At 38.6% G+C, this 13,719-nt stretch overlaps 1 protein-coding gene across 22 annotated transcripts in view; it reads right to left on the reverse strand.

Moving 5' to 3' along the window:
• The window catches only part of JADE1 (jade family PHD finger 1), a 163,515-nt gene that overhangs the window by 26,194 nt on the left and 123,602 nt on the right, over window positions 1-13,719 (reverse strand). For all 22 annotated transcript variants that reach the window (XM_065062064.1, XM_065062079.1, XM_065062072.1 and 19 more), the window contains one exon: window positions 9,422-9,499. In XM_065062064.1, coding sequence (XP_064918136.1) covers window positions 9,422-9,473 — 52 coding nt within the window. In that variant the 5' untranslated portion in view covers window positions 9,474-9,499. The remainder of the gene's footprint in view (window positions 1-9,421; window positions 9,500-13,719) is intronic.

Here is a 13,719-nt window from a genome sequence, read left to right on the forward strand (position 1 = left end):
AAAACGTGTCAGATACAGCTAAAATTCGTAACAGAAAAACAGATTTTTCCTGACACAAAGCAATATGATAGTGGTTTAGCATTCAGACAGATGTGATTTCTTTAATCAACAGACTCACTAGAAAACACAGACCTCACATATATATATATTTATATATATCTCCACATAGATCAGTATTCATTTTTCCTGTGTTCTGATATTTTCCACTGGCAAGACATGACTATCTGACCAACTATCTGCCAGCGAGGTATTCAGCTAGTTAGACCACTGTACCAGCAAGACAGACACTTTGAAATTCCTAATTCATTCTGGATCTGAGTGTTTTGTACACTGCTGGCCTTGGGGAAGGGAGCCGGAATATAGAACAGGGAATTAAGAACAACGAGCTGCGCTGGTGAAGTGATGTTTGAGTCTCAAGTTTCTGGGAAGAAGAACTGGTGATTATGGAAGCTTTAACACAGTTGTTCCCAAGTAACGTGTGCATCTGTCAAAATTAGAGCAGTAGCAGTATCATGTATTTTGGATCTTTACCTGCGTGTTTTAGTTCAGCTCTGATGACAACTTACCATAAACTGAATACAAGCACGCATTTACGTGATTTTCTGGTGTGTGTTGTGGTTTGTGTTGTTGGGGGGTTTTCCTGTGTTGTTTTTTGTGGGGGGTTTTCTTTGTTGCTGTTTGTTGTGGTGGTGTTTGGTTTTGTTTTTTAAATGTGGGTATTAAAAGATGGAATTCCAGGTCTCTCTCATGCCACAGCGAAGCTATTATACAAAGGTGAGGAGTAAAATAATCCCTAGCATATCTTCCATCCCCCTTTCTTTATTGTGTCATCTGCAGATGCTACATGTCAAAACAGTGCCTTAAATGTGTACTTCTGATTTTAGACACAGTTCATGTACACAAAGGTTAGGACACTGGATTGATTAACTATTTCATGCAACATGAAGAGTCATCTCTTAGCACCAAAACTACAGCATTTTCATTTTAAATTGGTTTTTTAAAGCACTAGACGAAAGCACACTGTGTAAAACTTCCATGCACAAGGGACAACTCAAACACAGTCAGCCTTCCTCAGGATACATTATAATGAGTATTTTTTCCATGCCAACTTCCTACAACAAGGGAAGAAAGAGTTTCTTACATAGTTCTCTAATAGCTGTTTCCTTGCACATAAAATTGTTGTATGCATAGTGAAAACATAACATTTTTAGTAAGTTACTGAAGAGACTATTGTATTTTTCTGAGTAGTGTAAAGTGTCTATACATAGTACTATGAGAAAAAGGTGGACTGATTTCTCATGGGACTGAGATTTTACTACCTACTAAGCTCTGTAACTGTAGCTAACAGATGACCTTTGGCAAGGGCTTCACTCAATAGAGAAAACATTTACTCACTGAATAAACAAAACCCAACTATAAGGCATGCATTCACAGACTCAACCAGCCACCACCACCTAGCCACAGAAATGCAAGAAATTAAAGAAGCCCATCAAATGACAGTAAAATATCCAGCCCATGACAGCATTAAATTTAACTGTTTTTGAAGTGTCAAAGAAGAGTTTCAACTTTGCTTCCATTAAAGTTAACGGCAAAATCTCGCTGCCGTCAACAGTGCCAAGACCAGGTCACTGAATCACCCAAAGCTGCTTTCATAAGCAATCCGCCCGCTTGGAGTATACCAATAAAAGGGCAGGAGGAAAATGAAGGATGTTATTTGCCTTTTAAGTATCATTTTCATATCTAATCCAGAAGAGGGACTGCACTGAAAGAATAAGTTCACAGGCAATTATAGCTATAACACTTCAGTGATTAATGATCTAATCTTTAAATCTGAATATGTGAAGTAAGAACCATTCCTGGATTATACGGAAGGAACAATCTACTATGGACAAAACAAACACAGGAATCAAACCAGCTCTTCTGTATTATAAAAGCACATTAACCTCATTAATTAATTTTAGAAAAACTCCAGACACCTTTCACCAAAATTATCCTCTCACATTAAACATCAAAAATGACTATACTGATGAACAGTTTTCTGATTATTACCCTTGCACCCAGACTGGGTTACGATCATGAAGACTAGAAAAAATACTAAAAGAACAAGGCAGAGTTAAACCCAGCTTTGGTAAAATAACAAAAAAAAATATAAGGGAAGTCTGAATCACTGAGATTTGGGAGACGTAAAACCTTTGTATAATAACATTATAAACCTCATGAGAGAAATTAGTCCTACAGCAGATGGAAAATCAATGAGATGTTAAGAGAGCCCATACTACCAAAAGGTATGTGAATCAGAAAAATACACAACTTCAAAGCACAGAGCTAAATAAACATATCCAAAATATTCATCACTATCATCATTAGCAACCAGAGATAAAAGGTGTCTTATTAAACAAATCTCAAACAACTAATGAAGTATAATTCACAGCAAGAGAGGCAAAGTTATAACATACTACTGGTGCTGGAGGAAGACTTCTAAGACTCAAGTAGGGAAGCCTTCTGTTCCCTTAGGCTATCATATACACCTTACACTGTAAACATTGTTTTTATAACACTCCTACAAGGTGTCCCTAACATATACACTCCCTGACAATAAAGAAAGCAATCAAGGAGTGTGAATTCTTTTTCCATATTTGTGAAGAACATATGCTTCCCAAAAGGAAAAACTTAATCAATTCTAACTATCTATTTATTAAATGATCTGCCAAGAATATGTTTTAATTCAAAAAAAAGACCATCAAAACAGAAACTCCTCAGGACCAATAAAACGACTCAGGTCCTCTGGGAATTCTACCCCACAACTAATATACTCCTCAGCATGAGCAGAAAAGGCTCAGCTATTAAGTATCACACACAAGGCTGTTGTAAAGCCACCTGCAAGGCACCCAGCTGTGTCCCTGGAGAACTACCTGCTGCTGCAGCCTCTGAACACTTCAAAGCCTCAGATCACTGGGTGTCTGAAAGCACTTCTCCCTTCATAAATACACTCCCGCTATACCATTACACCAGGCAGCACAACAGAGCAAAACATCCCTGACATGGATTTATGTCTGGCTGTCACTTCTGCTTAACACTGGCATTTCCAGATGCCTATATTCTTCCTCAGCTCACGCTGAGACCAACGAGGTGCTGCTGCCAACACTGTCGGGAAGAACTGCAGCCTGATGATGAAACAAAGATGCTCAAGAGTCTCCCAGTTTGGTGCTTGGCCCAGAACTCTTTGCAGCAAGGTTTCATGTCACTTAGACGTAACTCCACATGTCCAGACCCAAATTCCAGCACAAATAAAACCGAATCGGACTACTCCAAGGGCAGTTTTCCATTATGGCAGGTATAGAAAGAGCTGTTTGTGCAGAAGTCTTCAGGCCTTATCACAGAGAAAGCCACAGGTATGCAAACACATCCTATGATATCATTTCACATAGCCAAATTCCCCTTCTCATGTTTCTGTCGCTGAAGGATTTGTACATCTATCTTCCTTATCTTTATACAGTAGTATATTATTACAAAACAATCTCATTCAAGATCAAGATAGAAAAAGCAAAGGCCTTTTATCTCTTATCAACACTGATGCTACTCAGAATTTAGCGTCATTTGAGAACTACCCAACGGCAGCTGCTGAACAATGCATGGATCCATATGATCTCTGCAGTGCTTTGCCACAACATGGCACAACTGCTCAGTATCTGACACAAATAATGAACAGTCCTTGCAGCTCCCTGCTACAGCAGTTCAATACAAGTTCCCTCCTATCATCGCTTTTCTCAGTAGCACACATTTTAGTTTTATCATCTCAAAGAAGACACATGTAAATACGCATAGGCACATGTCACTCTCCTAACAGTGAGGAACTCTACACTCCAGGAACTCTCTAGAGTGACACTCTCCTAACAGTGCCACTCTAGCTCCCTAGCCCAAGGTTTCCCACCGTAGCACTGTTTTACCACCACAGTAAACAAAGTTTTAGCACAAGTTTTACTACAGGTTATAAAAGTCAGTCTGAGCAACTCCCAAGCTAGCATTCAGAGGCTGGTAATATGATGTTGTCAGGCCTTACAATTCAAGTGCAGTTAGGCAGGTATACTCAGTCTTGTAAAGAGAAATGTACCTCTGTAAAAGCGACAGTGACGATCCCGTGATGTCCCTTCCTCAGACAGGATATCCTATTAGTCCAGGTAAATCTTTCAAATCACTCTTCCAGACTGCTCAAAAGCCCCAGTGAGCTTAACCTTCAGGTAAGATGGTTCCGACTGTTTGTCATTACTTCAAATGCCACAACCCTTTTCCAAAAGCACAGCAGGGATCACTAAACTTGTTGCTTTGCCTGAATTCTAGCATTGTACTATGTTACCTTCTGTTGTTTAAACAGCATTACTCACATACCAGCCAGTTCAACTGAAAACTGTTCTTCACTTCCCTTTCATGCAATGCTGCACAGCATTAGGCACACTGCTAAGTAATTACCACACTTCAGACCAGCAGTGGCTGCAATTCTGTGGTAAATGACACACACACCTAAGGTTATGTACTCAGCAACCTCTGTGAAGGCACTCTGGGATCCATCTCAAACACAACAGCAGTCCACTGAGATGAAAAGCCCTTTCTAAATCTACGATGCCCATCATTCAGCCAGAGCAACGGATATTGGCAAAATATGTTTAACTTTAAAATAACATCTGTTTAGCAATGATAGAGGAGGGTCCATCTTAATTACAGAACGATACTCCATAATCTGTAAGTATTAAATCTTTAATTTCTCAGAACTGATGTGAAACCTTGTAAATCTTTCATTTGCAAGTATCTTCAGCACTTCTTTCAGATACTTTGCATGTAGGAGTATGATGAACTGATAACCCCTCCAAGAATAAATGAAGAAGCATCATGGGACCAAGTAAAATGTGAAGAAAATCATGTTCTGAATTCCTCACTCCCTGCCCAGGGAGGTTGTGGAGTTTCCTTCTCCGGAGACATTCAAAACCCACCTGGACACCTTTCTGTGTAACCTCACCTAGGTGCTCCTGCTCCAGCAGGGGGATTGGACTAGATGATCTTTTGAGGTCCCTTCCAATCCCTAACATTCTGTGATTCTGTGAAAAAACAAGGACTCTGACATCAAGGAGGGCCTGGATTTAACCCGAGCTCCCTACAACTATCTGAGCTTCAGATCTTGTCTCAAACACAATCTGTCCATGTGTCCAAGCAATTTGTGCAAAAGGGATACCCTGACGCTATAAATGGAGACTACTCCACTGCATGGCTTTATCTCACCAGGAAACAAAGCACATGGAATATTCAGCACAAAGCACCTTCACAGATTTACAGACCAACGAGGCTAAAAAGTCAGGTCAAACACAGAGCATGAGAGATAAAATGGTTTCAGTATCTAACATTTAATTAGAGCGAGACCTGGAATGGTAAGGATAAGGAGTTTTTGCAATGGGGGAACACGCTGAAATACAAGGTAACAAAAATTGCATAAAAATATCAAAGCCCTAGCCAGCTGTGCGGACAACAAGGACATAATTGGGTCTGAGGTAAACATTACTAATTAACTTCATACAGGTTTGGAAGAAGATGACATGTACATCACAAGCCTTTTATGATGGGCCTGGCTAATACTAACATCTATTATAGTTGCTCTAATACATTATCTGGAAAGGGACAGAAACTAACAAGCTGCCAGCTGACAAAAAAGGGTTACTTTGAGGTGCCAATAATCTTAAACTCTTCCCCAAGCCTCTCCCGATACCATTCCTCTGTATTTAGATAAAAGTTCAAAATCCAGAACTATGCCTACAGCCATTTTTCATTCAATTATATTTCATGGATAAAATGTTCAAAAGTGACCTATTAATTTCAGAAGACGAAATCTCTGAGAACACACACAGATACCCAGGGACTAACTGCAGAACTGCTGTGCACAACTTTCGCTGATGCCTCTTGCACAGTGCTTCAAATACGCTATTTTGGCCTCATGTCTAAATGAGGATTTAGAAGTCTGATTTTAAGGGGACACAGCTCAACAATTTTCAATAGTTAGGCTGAAGGACATAAAATAAACACTTTGGTGGCCTGAAGTCTGCACTTGGATTTTGGGAAAGGATCAAGTCAGAGGGCAAAAAAGCTAGTGATGAGAAAAGCAAGGGTTCTGTCTTTAAGCTGCAAGGCTTTAAAATACTACAAATAGCATATAACCACCCACACTAAAATATCTTATGTCAGTAAATACACGTATGTACTCTAGGACTGCAACCATGTTGTTAAGCTTTCTTCAGTTCTGTATTTCACACCAAATGAAAATGGTTCTCCCTTCTTTCATCTCACAAAAGGAGAGCACCTTTTTCATCCTCGGAAGAACTACAGGTATCCTTCTGTCTTCAGTGTAACACTTCTTTAGTGCTTGGGGTATGAGGTTGGGTTTTCTATCACCTTGTGACTATCGGGGAAACTGATTCAGTTTGGTAACCTAATGGAAAACAATAAATGTTCATTAATTTTTTTTAGATAAATTCCATTATCCATTCATTATTACTACCTTATAAATATGCAGATTCCTGACTTCAAAAAAATAAAATATGTGTTTCTTCATGTCAAAATATTTTCCAGGTGGCACTAGTATACACACTGGAGTCTACCCCAGACAAGCATCATCATTCAGGTTACTTCAACAACATTTATCCAGTGACACTCATGATGAATCTCAGATGCCTGATCACACAAACTACTAAGACACAGCATGAAAACTCAATTTCAGAACTGAAGAAACCCAACAGTTGGAGGGCAAATCCCCACGTTGCAAGCTGAGGGAGAGCAGTGCTCTCTAAGCTGAAGGACTATCGAGTTCAGTATGATGGGAATGCAAGAGGCGCGCCAGAGGGTCAAGAGGTGCCACTGACTGAAGGGAAGCAGATGTTTGGCAACAGGATTCCAACTAAGTGTTGATTAAAATTTCAACTTTTCAATTAGAAGATGGCTGTTTGAAGTGCTCAGAATAGTCTATTTAATTGTTTTCTGCCTCTCGAATCTCTGAGAAGGAAAAATAGCTACTGAGAAGCTTCAAGGCTTCAACATAGAGCCCAGAAATTCACATAAATTTTTACCTTTTATTTTTTTAGGCAACACAATTTGCTTACCCTCCTAACTCTAGCATCAAGATAGTGAATCAGACATACTACTGACAAAGTAATTATGAATCTCTATACAGAAATTAACACAGTGAAAGTAATGAATAATGCTACCAAAGACAAGAAAAGATTGAATGAAGGTTAAACCTGTAAGGGGAGACCCTTGACATTCACACACAGTTACACGGAACTACTGGTATTTCCTATAACAGGAAAAGTGGAGGGAAAGGGCCTGAGCATCCAACATTGTTCTCATGGAAGTGTGAATGACAAAAAGCCTTGGAGATGCTGACCCTACATTAAATGTTATCTCAGCTTCTGACTATTAACACTTAATCTTTCTGAACATGTGCATAGTAATAAAATGAATATGCAGGAACCTGTATCTGAATTTGCCCACTAATTTCACAATAGGAAAAAACCAGAATCAAATCAAGAAGAAAAACAACTGTAATAAAACAGAAGTGGTATATATTTCAAACAATACTTGAAAATACACTTAAAATTTCACTGGCTTTTGCCACATAATTTATTGAAGAAATAGTTATTCATATTAATTAGGCTTTAAATCAGAGCCATTATAAAAGGGCAAGGTGTTGGCTATTTTTTCCCTAACTTATTTTCTTAGATCTTGACCTATGGAACAGATGAAAATATGTTTTTTTTGGAAAACATAGTTCACACAGCTCTATTCCAAATAGTTATATACCAAATGACATTACAAACAAGTATTATAAGCAGCAACAGATCAGTCAACTGTATCTATTGCAGAACTTCAATTCCAAGACTATCTGCTTCATATTTTATTTGGTAAAGCCTGTAACATTGCCACATGAAAGGATCAAAGAGTAAAGAAGAGGTAAGAGAGTTAAAATAAACACTTCTCAAAATGAAACACTACTATATAAAGCTGCTAGGGAATGAGAAAAGGGTAAAGTAAAATTCTAAGGAAAGATTTGCTGCTACTTGTCTATTTTACAAGTAAAAACATATCTTTGTTTTGGGAAGTCCAGGTCACCTTTGATGAAATACACCAGTTTCAATGTTGATAACCCCAAGTAAATATTCTAACCAAGAAAAAATAGGTTAGTCATTTTTTCCTTCCAAAATCACTATATGTAGGAAGTTCTCCAAAACAAGCCAAATCTCACACATCTTTAATAGATTTTACTCAATCCTTATTTGGACTGACTCCTAATCAGCTTGCTAGTTCTCACCTCCTCCAATCCTTTTACCACTCCTTCATTTCAGCACTGGTTGGCCCAAGGTTGTTTTAAGGTGCAGATCTGGCCATAAGAGATAGTGGAACAGACTCTCACGCAGCACAGACACTCCTAAGAAACGCATGCAGGTGCAGCAGTCACCCGTGCAGGGCCACAGCGCAGCACAGAGCTATGTTCTCAGATTAGAGCTTTCATAAGCACCTGGAAAGCTTCCTTGATCATTTCCTATTACATTTCAGACTGAAGTCTCACAAAAGACTTCAGAATTTGAAGATGTGCACTCAGATCAAATTAAAACCAGGAAAACCTCTCTAACAACTGGCTAATGTGCACTATTGTCAAGTACAATCAGCTTGCTTGTTTGAGCAAATAAAATACCTGGGCACGTTTCCCAAACTGCCATCTTCCCCCCCACCCCCCTTCTGTTTTAATTTCTTCTTAAATGAAAACTATCAATCCCTGGAATCCAAACACAAGAGATAAACAATACAGAGCTCAGTGTTAGTTATGTCAGTACAGAAACAGTTAAATAAACCTGTATCAAAATTACTGATTTACTGAATTCAAATTCTTGTAAATTATTCCTCAAGTAAGATGATCTGCAAACGAAGTAAGGAACAACTTTTATGCATCATCAATCTTTCCTGCTCAAGTTTGAAGCAATATATCTTTCCATTCCATAAGAGAGTACAGGAACACTGAAGCAAATTTAAAATCCTAATGCAAACTTCTGTTAAAGACTAAGCTGTGGACAACATTAGCAGGTGTCTCCATGCAATTTCTGGTTTTGTAGTAATAATTTATGCTGCTTGCAAAGATTTTTGAACATGACCAACTTTGCCTTGTTAACTAACACTGTATAGTCAATACAGTGGCTGGGGGTGGGGGGGCGGGGGGGCAGCTCTACCATCCACCTGTACTCAGAATGACTGAGTTCAAAACTGGATTCCTACAATACACATTTCTACCACTCCAACCAATATGCAAAATCCCTCTGTCACATAAAACACTGCATCAAAATGTGTTTTCAAACTCATAATCTACTGCACTCTACAACAAAGGAGCACTTACTGCCATTGTCGTCAGAATCCTCACTGCTGCTAGGAAGCCGACGTCGTTTCATGATCTCCACAGGAAGCAGCAGGCAGCCTGCAAAGCAATGAGACAGCACTTAACCCAAGAGAATAACACACAGTCATCAAGTTGTGTTTCTGATGGCATTCAAGGATTTACAAGCACACAAAGGAAAACAAACAACTTTAAAGAGCATCTGAAATATGAACAGCGAAAGTCTCAAAGATCATTAATTAGGCAGTCATCATATGAGCAGGTGAACGAGACTGGAGAGTATCAATGACAACCCTACCAACACCTTCACCCGAAACAAAAGCGTATTTTGTTCTGAGAGGTCTTTAAATCACTGAATATCTGCAGTCAATGTGCTTAACTTTCCCTGCCCATTCTAACACTAGATTTGCTATACAATAACATTTTTACTGCTTAGGTAAATATTTACTTTGGCTAATACATTTTTGGAACTGTTTTATTCCTGTTTAAAGTGCCAGATTTATTAAATCGAATACTTAAGTTGTTCACTTATGTGTGTGTGTATATATATATCTGCATATATATATATATATATGATACGTATGTGTATATATATATAAAGAAACATCATCAGCAGCAAGCCATTTTTCCAGATTAACTAAACATGCAACACCTATGCCCTGGAAGGCACTACCTTTAAGGTAAGAGTTACTTTCTTCTGCAGGTATGTTTCTAGCTCTATGCCTAGCACCATTTTCCATGAATCAGACCACAATTTGATTACATAGAAGTTCCTTTGAAATGCCCAACTTCTAGCAATACTGAGTTCAACTGCACATGAATCATTGATGTACAGGCAAGAAGTTCCAAATCGTTTCAGCAGCTATTCGCAGGGCACTAGTATTTTCACATGTATTCTCTGTGGAACAAAACTAAACTCAGAAACATTAAAGAAGCTGTAAATAGCTAGTCAGAATTTACATGTAAAGAGCTATTAAAAAGTGTAACTTGAAAAGCAGAAAAAATATGACAAGACAATAGCAGAAAGGCATATCCACCATAAGTTAAGCTGACAAGGACTCTAGATGCACATCAAATCCCCTGAGTCTCTGCTTACCACGTATCAATCATAATATGAATATGAACAAGGTCTGGGTGTTCAGCTAGCAGCAAAGCCCTCATACATACTTCTGGGGCATAGATCTGGAAATTAGATGTCAAAGTACTTTTCTGTTTCTAGGTAGGTGCAGAAAACCTAGACTCCTCATTTTCATGTGAGCTGGGATCTCCTAAAAACCTTTCAGCAAAACTCTTGTCATTGACCCTTCATACGCAGTTAACTACAACTTCGTTCACTGAGCACATGTCTCATTGTAGTCAACTCAGTAATGCTTCCCACTAAGACTTCCCACTAATTCACAAAATGAGGAAACCCAAAAAGCCAACCCAAAGACTGACACTACTTCCACAAAAGCACAAAAATATCTTCTCTTCCAAAAGTTATTCAAATGAAAACAAATAAGCATTTTTGAATTTTATCATCAAGAGCAGATCACAAGCAACTGAACCTGAGACTCTATCCTACACTTCCAATGAACTTAATACACAGGGTGTTTCAAAATGACGGACCCGATTTCAAAGCAGTAAGTAATTTGGTCCATCTTTCTGAAACATCCTGTAGTTGTAAGAGCCCAAGCACTGCAAGATTTAGTCCTTTTTTTTATATATTAAACATGCAAAGTGTGTGTGGGGGGGAGTTTCCCTCCCACAGAGTGACTTTCCAGAGTGGGATTTAATACAGCTGTCTTTGAAACAGGGAACAGTCTTGAGCTGCTAATTTTCCTCAATAAAGGTAAACTGAATGCTTCACTTCACCAAGATCTTTTGTCACCATTTTACAGAGTCAAAGTTCAGACATAATGTCTGATGCCAGGGAATAAAGAATCATAAATGACAACCTCTTATAGTGCTAGAAGAATTCTCTCCAGAAGAATTGCTTTGAGGCAGTACAGAACTCTGTGTATATGGCAGATAGAAATGGTGCCAATGAATAAATACACAGACCAGCCTGGACGATTAAAATCATCTGAACACAGGTCTGGTATAAATGTAGTAGATCCAGAGCCAAGTTCTGATATGGTCACTTGTGAAGACAGAAAGCCAATATGCAGATCCAAAACACACTAAGACAGAACTGAACAATCAATTAGCTGCTACATGGCATAAAACACGGGAATAAATACCTATTCTGTAAGGTACCTTTCCCTAGTAGTTCACATACTTTTTCTGTATTTGAAAGAAATATTAGCCATAGCAATATAAAAGCACATACTCATTTAGAATGGGAATATCTCCCATAAGGAAAGAAGATATGGGAAAAAAAAAAAAAAAAAAAAGAAAGAAAAATTATCTCAGAAATATAACTTGCATATTTATGGTTAGAATCCTCACTTCTTGGTTCATTCCCACAGGGTCTGAAAAGCATTATGCACCATAGAGCAAAATAACATAGCCTATACATAAGGACACACTCAGGAGCTTGTGATGAACAAGCGAACTTGAAATTCTGCTCCTCCACATCCTTTTGGTAAGTGTATTTTGAGTCCATCTTCTCCTAGCCATATTTCTGTAAAGTCACAAAATAAGGAAAAGCTCAGAAGCTTCTACTTCCTACCACACCTTTTAAAAAACAAAATGTATTGCTGTTTAAGGAAGAGAGTAGTGTTTACAACTCCCAATTCCAGCACTCTCCACAGTTCTTCAGGAAATAAGAAGCAGAACAAAAGCCACTTCCCTGAAGTACAGAGTATTAGACAAGGCAGTTGATTTCCTTGTCCACTCTAGTCAGGTTTCTGAAGCTGGCCACATTGAAAAGCCTGTGCTCTCATAAGTAACACTAAAAGAAATACCCAATTTGAGGAAGTTCATATGAGGTCCCTTTATAGACCCATGTGGGGAAAAAGTAGTCAAAATCCAGAGATCTCATTTTCCCATCTCTGAACCTAACCCAAGTTTGCAGGGAGCTAGGTGACAGATGGAAAAGCAGTATTCGGCTTCTCAAAACAAGTCTCAAACCTCGTAAGATTAATGCCCTCCCCCCTCCCTTTTTTTTGTCATTAGAAGTAATAAAGCAGCTTTTTTCAACTTCTAAAATAATTTTGAGCTGCTCTCACCAGATGGTCATATCTACAGTTCAGAACATACATTCGAGAGGCAACACTAGAACAGCTAACAAGAGTTACAACCACACGGACTGAACTTCTGCTGCTCTTCAGGGTCTCACTGTGCCTCTGTCTCAAAGACAATGGGTTTCTGGCAGGTGACGGTGACCTCAAAGTCACCCAAAAAGTACATAAAAAACAAACACAGATTATGGATGGTGATGGTTACGTGCTGACTCAAGGTGCAGGCTTTCCCTGCTCAGCCACCAACATGCACATTTTCCCAGCATGTTTAGAGGATACTGGGAAGTCAAGTAACTTTTTATAACCTTCAGGGAAGGAAAAAAAAAAAAAGAAACAACACAACAACCAAAACACAACCAGAAATTATAATAACTCATTCTTCATGGGACATCTTTCAATAAAAATAAGGAGGTATTTTTATACTGAAAAAGGCAGAATGGAAGAACTATGAATTTTTTCAGTAAAATCACTTATCTCATGTTTTTTCCCTTTCCTAACCTGGGATTCAAGTGCCAGCAACACTACTACTCTTTGAAATTCTCACTCTTCACAGTCATAGAAGTGTTGGTATTTTTCACTTCATTTTGACATACACTTAATATACTCAGGTTTATATATAATGCATCTGATGTGACACTGATCTCATTAAAACATATTCTAAAACTGAAGTGGATCTGTCAATTCCAACAGGTCAGAAGTAAAGGCAGATTCATCAAGACTCACTGTACCACAGCTAGTTTAATGGTACAAATTGGCTATAATTATTATGCCTGTAAGCAAAGAGAATACATATGCAAGCACAGAAAAGGCAAAACATTTAAACCAAGCTTTAAGACTCATACCAATAACAAGTAAAAGCTATGGAACTCAGCGTGCAACACTTGCAGGACACGAAGAGAACACCCAGGTTACTGAGCTCAATTCCCAACAACCACATAATCGCTGTTTAGTCGAGAAGTTTCCACAAAACATTCGGTGCACCCACACATGCCACAAAAGAACTTCCCAGCCCCCTTCACAAAACGAATGCTTCTCCGAAGCAAGGCACAGCCAATCAAGTAGTGCCCTTGAGCACTGTATCTTCTATCACAAACACTGCTACAGCTGTTTTTCCCAAATTCCTACACCAGCCCCAAA

Source organism: Columba livia, chromosome 4, assembly GCF_036013475.1.
Source record: "Columba livia isolate bColLiv1 breed racing homer chromosome 4, bColLiv1.pat.W.v2, whole genome shotgun sequence".
Lineage (NCBI taxonomy): Eukaryota > Metazoa > Chordata > Aves > Columbiformes > Columbidae > Columba > Columba livia.